The 12,560-nt window shown below is 53.9% G+C and overlaps 2 protein-coding genes across 2 annotated transcripts; both read right to left on the bottom strand.

Annotated features, from left to right (window-relative positions):
• Window positions 1–445: 445 nt before the first annotated feature.
• Window positions 446–3,283, bottom strand: TMED9 (transmembrane p24 trafficking protein 9). The gene is made up of 5 exons (XM_075009466.1): window positions 3,125–3,283; window positions 2,058–2,158; window positions 1,441–1,566; window positions 1,205–1,351; window positions 446–979 (listed from the first exon to the last, which is right to left on the bottom strand). Exons 1-5 carry the CDS (start codon window positions 3,267–3,269, stop codon window positions 830–832), a joined length of 669 nt encoding a protein of 222 aa, XP_074865567.1. The 5' UTR covers window positions 3,270–3,283; the 3' UTR covers window positions 446–829.
• A 517-nt stretch (window positions 3,284–3,800) lies between these two features.
• On the bottom strand, window positions 3,801–11,902 carry LMAN2 (lectin, mannose binding 2). The gene is made up of 8 exons (XM_075009377.1): window positions 11,698–11,902; window positions 11,369–11,487; window positions 11,031–11,148; window positions 9,257–9,336; window positions 6,017–6,178; window positions 4,989–5,103; window positions 4,524–4,643; window positions 3,801–4,096 (listed from the first exon to the last, which is right to left on the bottom strand). The coding sequence occupies exons 1-8, from the start codon at window positions 11,885–11,887 to the stop codon at window positions 3,936–3,938; spliced, it is 1,065 nt and encodes a 354-aa protein (XP_074865478.1). The 5' UTR covers window positions 11,888–11,902; the 3' UTR covers window positions 3,801–3,935.
• Window positions 11,903–12,560: the final 658 nt, after the last annotated feature.

Genomic DNA, 12,560 nt, shown 5'->3' with positions numbered 1-12,560 from the left:
ACAGATTAATACCCTGTCAGCATTAGGACAGTTTGAGAGCCTCACACCAGGTGGAAAAGAGCTCCCTCTGCCAGAACCATCAATTCTGTTATCTCTGGAGTCAATCACATGTTGCCTACCCCACCAGAGACTATACCATCCTAGACTTAGTTATGGCAGGTTTCAGCACCTGGCTGAAGGTTCTGTGTACAAGAGGGATGAGAATTCCAGGCTCCGTGGAAAAGGGACCAGAGTACATCGCAGGGAGTGAGCGTTGGGATGGGAGAAAATCCACAGGCACACACAGGCTTGACCCACACTGCCAGAGTTCGAATGTCATGCAGGGAAAGCAAGGTCCAAACTTCCTGGGGAAAGTCAGGGCACCTTGGAGGAATCCACACAGGTTAACACTCTATCCCTTATTCACAGGAAAGGCAGTCCAGCAGTTAGGGTACTAACCTGAGACTGGATCTAAGAGTTGCTGCTCTGCTGCAGACTTTGTGCAGAACCTGAGACAAGTAACAGGCTTCAGGCCTCAAATTCCTACTGTAATGTGACAGTATTAGCCTGCCTACCTCCCCAGGGCCTTGAGGATAAATGTATTACAGAGTGTGAGGCACTCATACTACAGTGATGGAGACATGTAAACTCACTGATTGTGAACAAGTGAAATGGCATAAACCAATGCAAGAAAATCCCATTGAGGCTGGGTGAGAGGAAAGTGGTTGAGGCAGGTGACACTTAGTCCAACAGCTAGTTGGTGGACGGTAGACATGACCATCACAGGCTGCTGAACCTCAGAGAGGTGCCTCTGTGAAGAGAGTGCTGTTGCTCATGCAGTGTGCCCTCTTTATACCAGTTTCTTGGCTTCAAAAAAACTCTTGAGGTGCCTCATCTGCCATATACCAATGGCAACAAGAATGAGGGTCTGGACAATGGACCACCAGAGAACCCGCTGGTTGGTGCTCTCGCTGGTCTGACGGAACCGCTCCTCTCGCCACTGCAAAACAAACACACAGGTCAGACAAGCAAAATACCAAAATGATCCTCCCAGGCCCCAGAGATCAGCGGCTTCCCACGACCCTTGTATCTCAGAAATCTCTAGTAGTCATTCTCCAGTTCGGTAAACCCTCTTCTCAGGAATCACCAGTCCAGCCCATGAACATAGCCATGCAGCATCTCCAATGTAGTACGCTCAGGGGGCCAGGCTACTTTGGTTCCTCACCCGCTGGTAATTCTGCTCCTTCTGAATTTGCTCCACCTGCTCGATGAGCTGCCGCACCCGGAGCTGCAACTCACTCAGCTTGTCCTTGGCAGCAATCTGAGCATAGTCATTGGCATGTTCCCCCACCTGGATATCCAGATGGACTCTCTGCAGCAAGACAAAAGATCACCATTAGAGGTTCTACCACAGCACAATGGCCTCTCCTCCCTCTCTGTCCTGCATGGGCTCCCCCTTACCAACACACCCCCTGCAAAGAGGGAGAACCTGCTAGAGTTGGAATGCAGGCAGATCTGGTGCTCTCCAGGAGTGTGTGACGTGAAGGTGAATCTGCCTTCAGAGCCATATTGCCTTGATAAGATGACCTGGAAGAGAAAGACAGAGCACAGCTAATTCAGAATTTGAATGCAGTATGACCTTGGGCCTGTCAGCAGAACCAGGCAACAACAGAAAACCAGGCATATCCACGTAAATCCAGAGTTTGCTTACATGCCACAAAAGACAGCCTGTTGCATGGCAGAATCACCAGAATCTATGCCGATTTCACACCAGGGAAATCTGGTGTCTCAAGTCAACATGCTACATGCTTAATGGTCTGTGTGGGGCACCAGAGTCAGCAGAAAACATAGCAGGCAAAATTAAAGGCCAGGTAAGAAAACTCAGTGGAGTGGCAGGCAGGTGCAAAAGGGGTGCCCTTCACTATGGGCCTTGGATTTGGGTTGCTCAGCCCCACTGCCCTCCTGCCACAGCTTTGGAGCCACACAGGATGGGTATGAGATGAGCTTGGGGAGGCAAAGGACCTGTGCTGACCCTGGCTGTAGGATGTACCAGTATCTTCTCCCCACAACCCAGTTACCTTATCATCAGGGTCCTTCACTTCCACAAACATACCAAGCCCAGGTGTGGCAGGCAGGTAATCCTCCCGCTGCTTATCATACAGCTGGGTACGGTAGTTCCCTACAGAGAGATCAACGGTGAGGGGACACCCTAGTCACCAAACACAACTGCCCTGCACCACAACCACCTGCGCCCCCACCCCAGCCCCAGCCCTTGCTCTTATTGCCACTCCTGTGCCCCGTCTGCACCACTGGCTCACCCCCACCGTGCTCTTGGATCTTAGGCCCCTTCCTCCGTCAACACCTAGGTCCCCCCACGCCCCCCCTTCCCCCTACACCCCAGCCCGCCCCCCGCAGCCCGGCACGCAGCTCCCCCTTCCCCCTACACCACAGCCCCACCCCGCAGCCCGGCACCCAGCCCCCTACACCCCAGCCCGCCCCCCGCAGCCCGGCACCCAGCCCCCCCTTCCCCCTACACCCCAGCCCGCCCCCCGCAGCCCGGCACGCAGCTCCCCCTTCCCCCTACACCACAGCCCCACCCCGCAGCCCGGCACCCAGCCCCCTACACCCCAGCCCGCCCCCCGCAGCCCGGCACCCAGCCCCCCCTTCCCCCTACACCCCAGCCCGCCCCCCGCAGCCCGGCACGCAGCTCCCCCTTCCCCCTACACCACAGCCCCACCCCGCAGCCCGGCACCCAGCCCCCTACACCCCAGCCCGCCCCCCGCAGCCCGGCACCCAGCCCCCCCTTCCCCCTACACCCCAGCCCGCCCCCCGCAGCCCGGCACGCAGCTCCCCCTTCCCCCTACACCACAGCCCCACCCCGCAGCCCGGCACCCAGCCCGCCCCCCGCAGCCCGGCACCCAGCCCCCACTTCCCCCTACACCCCAGCCCCCCCACGCAGCCCGGCACCCAGCCCCCCCTTCCCTCTACACCCCAGCCCCCCCACGCAGCCCGGCACGCAGCTCCCCCTTCCCCCTACACCACAGCCAGCCCCCCGCAGCCCGGCACCCAGCCCCCCCTTCCCCCTACACCCCAGCCCCCCCCCCCCCCCCGCAGCCCGGCACCCAGCCCCCCCTCTCCCCCGCACCTATCACCATGGTCTCGTCCGGGATCTCCTCGATGAAGCAGCGCCGCTCCGTCTCGCCCAGGTGGAAGTAGAGGCCGCAGCCGCTGGACACGGCGCCCGCCAGGAGCAGCAGCAGCCGCAGCCCGAGCCCGCCGCGAGCCGCCATCTTGGCCCCGACACCGCCTCTCACCCCGCGCAGCCTCACTGCGGGCGGTACTACAACTCCCGGCATGCCCCGCGCGCCCGTCCGCACCCGGCACTGGCCCCCGCCTCGGCCCGGGAGCGCCCCCCGGCGGGCAGGAGGGCTTCCTTCCCCCCACCAGCGCTGCACCGCCCTTTGCCGCACCCCCAGGGGGCGGGGGGTGACAGCCCTTCCCTGCTCTGTACCCCCTGCAAGCATCGGGGGGACGGGGGGCACACCCTTTCCTCGTGGGGGACAGGGACCAGGACAACCTTCCCCTGCCTTTACCTCTAAATCCAGCCCTTGGCAGGAGGCCACACCCTTCCCTGGGACCCAGGGCGGCATGGGGCAGGAAAGAGACACCCCGCCCCCCCGCCTTGGCTGTACTGCCCCTCCGGCTCATCAGGCACAGGGCTTCACCCCACCCATGTTACAGCAACCAAGAGCCGGGGGCACCAGCCCACAGAATTCAGCACCTGGTCACACCTGCTTGTTGGACACAGACGACCTTACACACAGCCAAAAACAAGATACCAAAATACTCCTATGTTATTTCTCCAAAAACAGCTTTTTAGAAACCAGAGTTTTGTACAAGTGCCTGTAGAAAAGACCACATTTGGACTCAAGTCCCGGCCCAGGCCAGCTCCTTCACTAGTAAAAACGCTTGTTCCTCTCCTGCCGTCTCTGGAAGACCACAGCCCCGACCACAGCGCACACAATGATGCCCAGCAGGGCACAGAGCAGCAGCAGGAACACCTTCCAGCCAGTCAGAGGCCCACTTCGGAAGTTCCCTGTTGGGTCATCCACATTGTCTGCGAGCAGGAAAGAATGAGCCTTAACACAGAGACTTACCCCAAGTTTATCCCACCTTGAACTCGTGATCTCCTCTTTCAGGGTTAAACAGGCTAACGCCAACTTGCCAAATCTCCTCCCAAGAGGGTGGCTTTTGGACAAGCCACTGACTGCTCTATCATTACTGGGTTAAGACCAGGCAGGGAGATCCCACTGCTTAGGCTGGGTTAGAAAAGATGCACACTAGACCTCCAGGCTGCATGTGAGGCAAAACCCTCCCACCCGTGATGATATGCAACATTAGCTCTCCCCCCTGCTTGTGGCTGAGGGACAACATTGGTCATTATAGGTCTTTATCAGGCCTGCATCATTTTCAGAGCTGAGCAAGTCTGAAGGGATGACACAGGCACCCTTCCATTATGGGTCCGCAGAGCCAAAAAGATTCACCTTTTGGTGACTTAAGGAGGCTGACACTGGGCTCGATCTTTGTCCAGTCAATGTTCTCTTCTTCTGGTGGATGTTCTACCATCAGCTGAAACAGCTTCATTGAAATAATGTCATGATTATCTACAAAACAAACATCAGTTCTATTAGCTGATGACATAGCCCTTTCCAAGCTGCATGCCCTCTTAAAGGTTCATGGAAAGGTTCCTCTTGTTCTCTGCTGTACCTTGGTTTCCCTCAGGCCCACCCTTCTTGATCCAGAGGCGTGGCTACAGTTTGAGAGGCTTTCCCCAGCTGCCAAGCCAAAGAGCCTCCTCTGTTTCCCAGGCTGCCTGCCTCCTCTCCTGCATGGTTAGGAGCACCTAGTACTCATGCCACTACAAGGCAGCACTCCACCCGTACCACCATGCCTCAGTCTCTGAACTGGCTTGAGCTGAGAACATATTCCCATTTGAAAGAAGCTCCCACCAGACAGGTCCCCTGTGCCAGCAGAAGCCCCAAAGAAGTAGCCAGTAGGCAGGCGGACTCCTGCAACGTCAATGCAGTTCTTCCACTCGTTCTTGTCATCAACGTCGGTCATCACCTACCCAGAGAAGGAAATGCCAGTTAGAGTGCAGACGCAAGGGGCACCAGTTCCTTCCACGGGGGGGGGGGGGGGGGGGGGGGCCCGCTCACAAGGCTCTGCTCCCCACTAAACTGGGAGCTGGAGTGTGGCCAGGAAGACATCCCCCTCCCTGCCCATATCCAGGCTCACTTCCCAGCCTTGGAGAGGTGGAGGGTCTAGGCCGGCTCTCGTGCGGCTCTCCCCAGTTTGCGCCCCCTGGGGTGAGGCACTGCAGCAGCAGCTCAGCATCGTACGAGCACCCCAGGCAGCTCTGGACCTTCTACTGGCACAGCCCTGGCCTGTGTCCTCACCCCGATTCCCCTGTTCACATATGGGGAGGGTCTGCGCTGCGGCTGCCCACAAGGTTCTTACAGCAGCCCCCTGGGCCAGAGCTGGGTCTGGAAGAGCTGCTACTGGGAGCTGGCATGAAACCGCAGACCCTCTGCTCACTTTGGGCGACAGGCTGGGGGCTACTTTCAGCCCTCCCACACTGCAGGAACGCGGAAGGCCCACATGCATGGCTCCCCACAGCCACCCAAGCTCCCTTTCCCAGGCAGGCTCCAAAACGGGCTGTCCAGAGGTTTGGTGGAGGACGAGAGTGGGTTGACCTCAAGGAAAAGTGGACAGGACAGGCCTATCTGCTTTGAAAGAGTGGGAGGACCTGACCTCTCTGTCTGGGGGCCACTGGCACAGCATGCTGCCTGGGTCATTATTATCCTCTCTCTCCATCTACACTGGCAAGTGGGCGGACTGGTGAGCCAGGTGCTAAGGAGGATAGCTCCTTCTCGCATGTCAGCACTACCACCTTCCTGCCCAGCACAAAGCCAACTGCACAGCTCAGAAAGCCTGCAACAGGCACGGAGCTCAGTGCTGTCTTCCCAACCCATCTCACCGTCAGTCGACTTCTGGAGTAACGAACTGCCAGGAAAGTGTCATGATTCCGGTTTCGAAGATCAGCCGTGCAGCCTGCTAGCTCCGTCCAGCGCCCATCCTTACTGTGATCATAGGCCAAGGATCCATTATTCACCATGGCAGAAATGTATGGGAACACACGCTGTACAGGCAGAGAACATTACTCAGCCTTCTACAGGCTGGGAGAGGCACGCGTTCTGCATTAAGGACAGGTATGTGCTACATATAAAAACGGCCATATTGGGTCCATCTAGCTCAGTACCCTGTCTTCCAGTGCCCCCGAGGAAAAGAACATGTAGCCTCCACATGATCCATTCCTGGTTGCCCACTCCCAGCTTCCCACATGCCCGAGCACTAAGCCTCTGCCTGGCAGGGCCCGTGTGTGTCCCCCATAAGCCTAGGCACTTCATCAGGACACAAATCTACCATTCGCCAGGGTACTGAAGCATGGTGTTGCCTAAAGGGGATCAACAGAGGAAAGCAGCACATAACTTAAAGGTTCCTTTCTAGGTTAAGTTGACCACAGGGTGAGAGAAACAAAAGTGGAGATATTCCTCTGTGCAGTTCATAGTTAACACACAGGCAATGCAGCTCACTTGCAACACACAAAGCTATCAAATGGGAGCTACAAAGGAAAACCTAAACTTAGCTGGAGAGCTAAAAATACGGTGGAGCTGAGGGAGGGTCTTTGGGGGTAAGTGGCAAAGAGCCAAAAGGAGCTAGGGAGAAAAAGTCAAACCTGAAACAATCCCAGCAGCACCCTTTGCTAGAAAACATAAAAGAGGGGGATTTCTTCAGGGCAGAGGGAAGAACGAACTCTTCCAGGACAGATCTCCTGGGCTCATCAAAAAGTGAGAGTAGGGAAAGTTTAGCCAGTCCTGTAAGGTTTATTATTTTCATTGCTTGGTGGTTTGGAAATTATGTCTGAGCTCATTATTTGCTTCTATTGTTCTTTTTTGTAACCAAGAATTTGACCCATGAAAAAATTCCCAGGTTTTGCTTTAATTCAATTTTTTTAACATTAAAGGTATTTACAGTACTTGCAGATATGGTCTTATTTTAACAATAAGGGATTTTTCTTTGTTAAACAAGTAGTGGTTGATCCTTTCTGTTTTACAGGGGCTTAAAACTATGTGCCTGGCAGCAGACAGTACCAGAGAGCTCACCACTCCTGGCATGGGCTTGTGGGGTGCACGTGAGAAAAGATTCCAAGTGATTTCTTTCTTGGAAACAGAATTTATGCACTTGTGGGTGGCACCTAATGATTAATTTCAGGGAAACAAATCAGGAAAACCTTTCTGTCTCTGGCAATTGCACTCAACATGCCAGGGTGGGGACTCAGCCATGACGGTCCATATGCAGAAAACACATCTCACTTGAAATTCACAAAACTGTCAGGTGTGCGCAGAATTAGGAAGGCTCCAACCAACGGGGAATCAGGCAGTTCTCTCTGCCTGACCATCTTGACTTGCTCCATCAGGTTCCTAAAGAGAAATCACCTCCTGCCTAGAATCTTCATCCTTCCTGATATGCTTCTGCCACTTCAGTATAGAATAGGCCACTTCAGGTCTGGATTACTTTTTATTATTTGTATTCCTGTAGTAAAACGAGGATCCTATTGTGCTAGGCTCTGTACAAGAGCAGTTGCAAAGAACTTACAACCAAAGCATAAAACAAGAGACTAGATGGACAGACAGACAAGGAAGTACAATAAAGAAATGAAACATTATTGGTTGGCATGAAAAGCAGTGGTCTCTGCAAACTAGCAACTTAATCATTGGCATGCTTCTTTGAAGGCATCCTGGCAAAGGAGTCTTCAGACAAATGCTGAAGGAGCTTTGCAGACTCTCAGGAGAGCTCCTCAAGTACAGAAGACAGCATGGCAGAAAACAGAGTATTTCATTGAAAATTTAGACAAACAAGCTGTGAAAGTTGGCATCACGTACCAAAGACACAAGCAGTCACAGATAAGTAATGACAGAGGTATGACAGGTAGTGGACAGAGATCACAAAGGGCCTTGATGAAGAACAGCAGATTGTATCTGATGAGACAAAAGATGGAGCTAGTGGATCTTAATGGAAGTTACTGTGGGAGCCGGAAGATGTAATGAGACTTACACACAGGGTAAAGGAGGAGAATGAAAAATACATCCCAACAAGAAGAGATGCAGGCACAAGAATTAGTATAGGAATGATTAGACCAAAGTCTCTTCGTGCTATTACTACTCTCTATTTCCATCAAATGTGTTGGTGACCAAGGGCAGGACTAATCCAGCAGAATTAACCCATGGTCTAGCAACAAACATTTAGTAAATCATTGTTGTAAGGGCAGGATGAACTGGGGAATTCTCAGTAACAGATTTCTTTGATCTGCTGTTTGAAGTTTTCCCTTTGTGCACCTAGTAAGCAGTGCATGTGTTGTGTTTGCTCCTGTGGCAGAAGGAATCAGACACCCTGAAAACAGACTCTTTGTAGCAAGAAAACTGCCCCATTCTACTGACTCAACACATCCTAACCCTTCTACTACTGTGATTAAGTGGAGTTTGTGATTATTTGATTCCCCTGGTTCTGCGGTGTGTGTCCTCCTACAGTCCTGTAGTAACACAAGGTGTGTGCCTCAGTTTCCACAGGCACAGCATCAATGTATAGTGGCTGACGGTCATTTCAGTGTGATGACTTCCCACATGTACACAATGGGCCTCCATGCCTTTTGTAACCTTGGCAACCAGGTGACACCTTCCTTCTGTGCGAAACAGGGAGGAGTGTCCTGGCTGGTTTGAATGGAACTGGGCAGTTGAACAGGAGGGAGGAGTCTCAGCTGACTTGAGGGAGGAAGGAAGGCCAGAGCCCTGACTCAGGGACCCCCTCTCCCCAAGATGGACTGTACTAAATGCTTCTGGTTTTGTGCTGACAAATCTGTTCTATGCTGTGTCCCCCGCCGCCCATCTTCTAATAAACTTTCTGTTCTACCTGCTGAATGAGAGTCATCCGGCTACTGATGTGGGGTGGTCACTAGGCCCTGCATCCCAACACACACACACACACACTCTCCCCCCCCCTCCCCCTCCCCCCCCCCCCCTCTCTCTCTCTCTCTCTCTCCAGGCCTGTTCCAAAGCTTCGTGTCCACCCAAGTGATAGGCCAAGGCTGCTCAGCAGAAAAACGCAGGTACTACTTATAATAAGACCCATCCACGCCCTCCCAGACTTTGTTACCTCTTACCTCTGTTGCTTCATCATTGGGGTATGTGTCCAGGAAAATGGCCAAGCCATGGAAGTTGTCTTTGCTGCCAAAGACAGGACCTAAAAAAGCAAAGCACTATGGAGTTAGAGAGCTCAAGAGTCAGCTCTAGTACTTTGGCAAAGGAACTATGCAGAACATCAAATCACTCCATCCACACAATACATAAGGTAGAGTCACTTTTCCAGCTGAACATGATATGGAGGAGAAAAGGGCACTCAGGACCCTCCACTCCATATTAGCAACCGCTCACCGGTGAACGTCACATTCCATTATTAGTAGCATGTATAATACAATCACTAGTTGACACTGTTCATTATGTATGAAGAGTATATGCCAACTAACTTGTATTGCTTTTCCCCCCCCCAATGCTGCTTTTTCTTCTTCACTGGTATACCATACAACACCTTTGACGAGGCCAACTCAGCATCTGGCATAAGGGATAGAAACTCTGTCAAAGACAAAATCCATTAACATTCTGCCAGGGTACAAGCTGGGGAGCTACCTATGTGGTTCAACACCCAGAATGCTAACATCCATATCAAAGATAAAATAAAAGTAGAGAACAAGTTCAGGAATGGGTATGAATGGGTGTGCTGCATCTCAGTGGTCACAAAATGCTTTGCAATAGCAAGCGACCACTGTACACGTAGAAGTGTTTTGGGGGGGTATATCTTTGAAGCACACATTCTGTAAGGCGATTGTGGAGTGAAACACGAATGGTTTCCCAAAACAAGAGTAATATTTCTTTTTTGTACTATAAGGCTTGGCTGTTAGCCCATAAATTTGGCTAATTTTGTTATTTAGGCTCAAACATTTTTAAGCTCAAACAGCAGGCATACATAAACAATTAACTATGCTTTTAACATAGTCTAAAACTGCAGCATTCACGCAGTGATTTGAAACACACCTGAGGTGGTGGTGGGGTGTGTGCAAAATAACTTCTTTCATGCAGTATCAAGAAGTCCTGTGGCACCTTAGAGACGACCAGATATTTTGGAGCATAAACTTTCATGGGCAAAGCCCACTTCATGCATCTGACAAAGCGGGTCTTTGCCCATGAAAGCTTATACTCCAAAATATCTGTTAGTCTATAAGGTGCCACAGGACTTCTTATTGTTTTTGAAGATACAGACTAACCCAGCTACATCTCTGATACATATCTTTCATGCAGCTTCTACACAAGCAATATGAATAAGTACCTTTTAATTCATTGTTAAAAAGAGCTTCCATTGAGGAAAGTGCTAACTGACATCTTAGGTGCTAGATAACAAGGAAAATTTGATAAGAACAGCTGAGACACTCAGGTGTTACACAACAGTGGTAAACCAGCCCAGCTTCCATCAGTGCAAATTGTAAAGAGATGCACACTTGGGGCTCAGAATTCTTGCCCACCACAAACAGGAAATAAAGGCAAATTTCAACACACACTTTGGAATTAGTTTCCCAGATCTCAAGAAGAGTTACAAACTTTTGAGCTAAATGTATCTTTCACCAACAGAAGTTGGCCTCACCTACCTTGTGTCTCTGTCTTTGGAGTGACAACCCACATTCCTACTCCCTAGGAGGAGGCTTGAAAGGGGCACACCTATGTTACAGCACATACTAGCTACATTTCTTCCACCTGAGCTGCTGCTGGCAGATACTGAAAGGATGAAGCACAGAAGCCAAGATGAGATGAACCTTCCACCCACTCCACCCCCTCAGTGGGACCCCTCTCTTTCTGTAAGTGCACGCACCATTCCCTGTGGTGTACCTGGCACGAGGCGCTCCCGGGTGTACCACAGAGCAAAGCCATCCCCATGCAGATTCTTCTTGCCTGCTCCATGGATCTTGAAGTGAACATGGAGCTCCCAGTCCTTGAGGAAGCAGGGCTGTAAAAGGGAATCGCACTCAGTGCCAAGAACAGCATTCCAGAAACAGCTCCCACACCTCTGGGGACTCCCACAGATAGAACTTCTCAGTGCCTGCATCCACGCTCTGTCCTCTCACACAGAGCTCCTACAGAAGCTGCAACATTCACTCTGGCAGGGCTTGGCACTCTGTTCCCAAGCAACCTAAAGGGAATCCCGTCCACCTCCAGTGTGCACTCACCACTCGGTTCCAGATCGAGCCCTCTTTGCTGCGCTCATCAGGAGTCAGGCGGACATACTGGCTGGTGAGCATCGTGCTCCCCTGGAAGTCCCAGAGGGGCATTGAACTGGAACCAACCCCTAGAGTGGAGAGAGCGGGTACAGCTGAGATCACGAGCACGGCAGAGAGGGAAGGGCCGCAAAGCCCGAGGAGCCGCAGCGAACAGCCTCGCTGGACGCGGACTAAGAGCCGCGCCGCGCCGCGCCGCCCGGCGGGAAGCGGGGCCCTGCTCGCCTGCTCGCGGAAGACGGCAGCAGCCAGCCGCTCAGAGCGCCCAGGCCGGCCCTCACCCTGGTAGGGCTTGATCAGCGAGTGCTCCCGCTTCAGGTACTCGTTGTTCCCGTCAGTGAGCTCGGCGGCCCCGCACCGCAGCCCGGACACCAGCAGGAGCAGCGCACCGGAGAAGAAGCCGCGCGGGGGGCAGCCCCGGCCCCTCCGCCCGCGGCGAGCGCAGCCGCCTCCTCCCGGAGCCGCCGCCATCCTGCCCCCCGCCACTTCCGGCTTCCGGCCAGAAAGCGCCAAAAGCCCTAGAAACGCCCGGCAGTGTCGCGCTCGGCCGCCAATTAGAGCTCGGCCTGACGGAACTTCCGGAGGAGACTCCGCCCCAAACAGCGCAACTCGTGCGAGAGGGACACGTCATTCCCCGTATCCATGGCGACAGAGGGCGGGGATAACGAGGCTCAGACCGCTCTCAGCAGGCCTTCGGGACGCGGCCGTGGAACAGATTCTGCCCGTAATGCGCCAGCCCGCAGACTACCACTCCCGGCGTGCACTTGGGCGAGGCCGGAGGAGCACAGCATGCCGGGAGCGGTAGTTTCACCGTGTCTCCGCGTTGTCTTGGCTCGGACATCGCTCCGCCCCCTCGTGCCCTGAGGTGCACGTGACCCCTCCCCTCTTCCCGCGCCGCGGCCTCGGGGCTGGGCAGTGCAGTGATCCTGTAAGCCCCGCGAAGGGCTCGCTCCGCCCAGCGCCCCGGTGCAGCCCGACGCGTGTTCCTGGCGCGCTCGGACTGACGGGCTCGGGCAGCGCGGGTGTTCCTGGGGCGCTCGGACTGACGGGCTCGGGCAGCGCGGGTGTTTTTGGGGCGCTCGGACTGACGGGCTCGGGCAGCGCGGGTGTTTTTGGGGCGCTCGGACTGACGGGCTCGGGCAGC

The sequence above is a fragment of the Carettochelys insculpta genome, chromosome 15, assembly GCF_033958435.1.
Source record: "Carettochelys insculpta isolate YL-2023 chromosome 15, ASM3395843v1, whole genome shotgun sequence".
In the NCBI taxonomy this organism is placed as follows: Eukaryota; Metazoa; Chordata; order Testudines; family Carettochelyidae; genus Carettochelys; species Carettochelys insculpta.
Note: the sequence above shows the minus strand (reverse complement) of the source record. Positions and strands in the feature narration are given on the sequence as shown.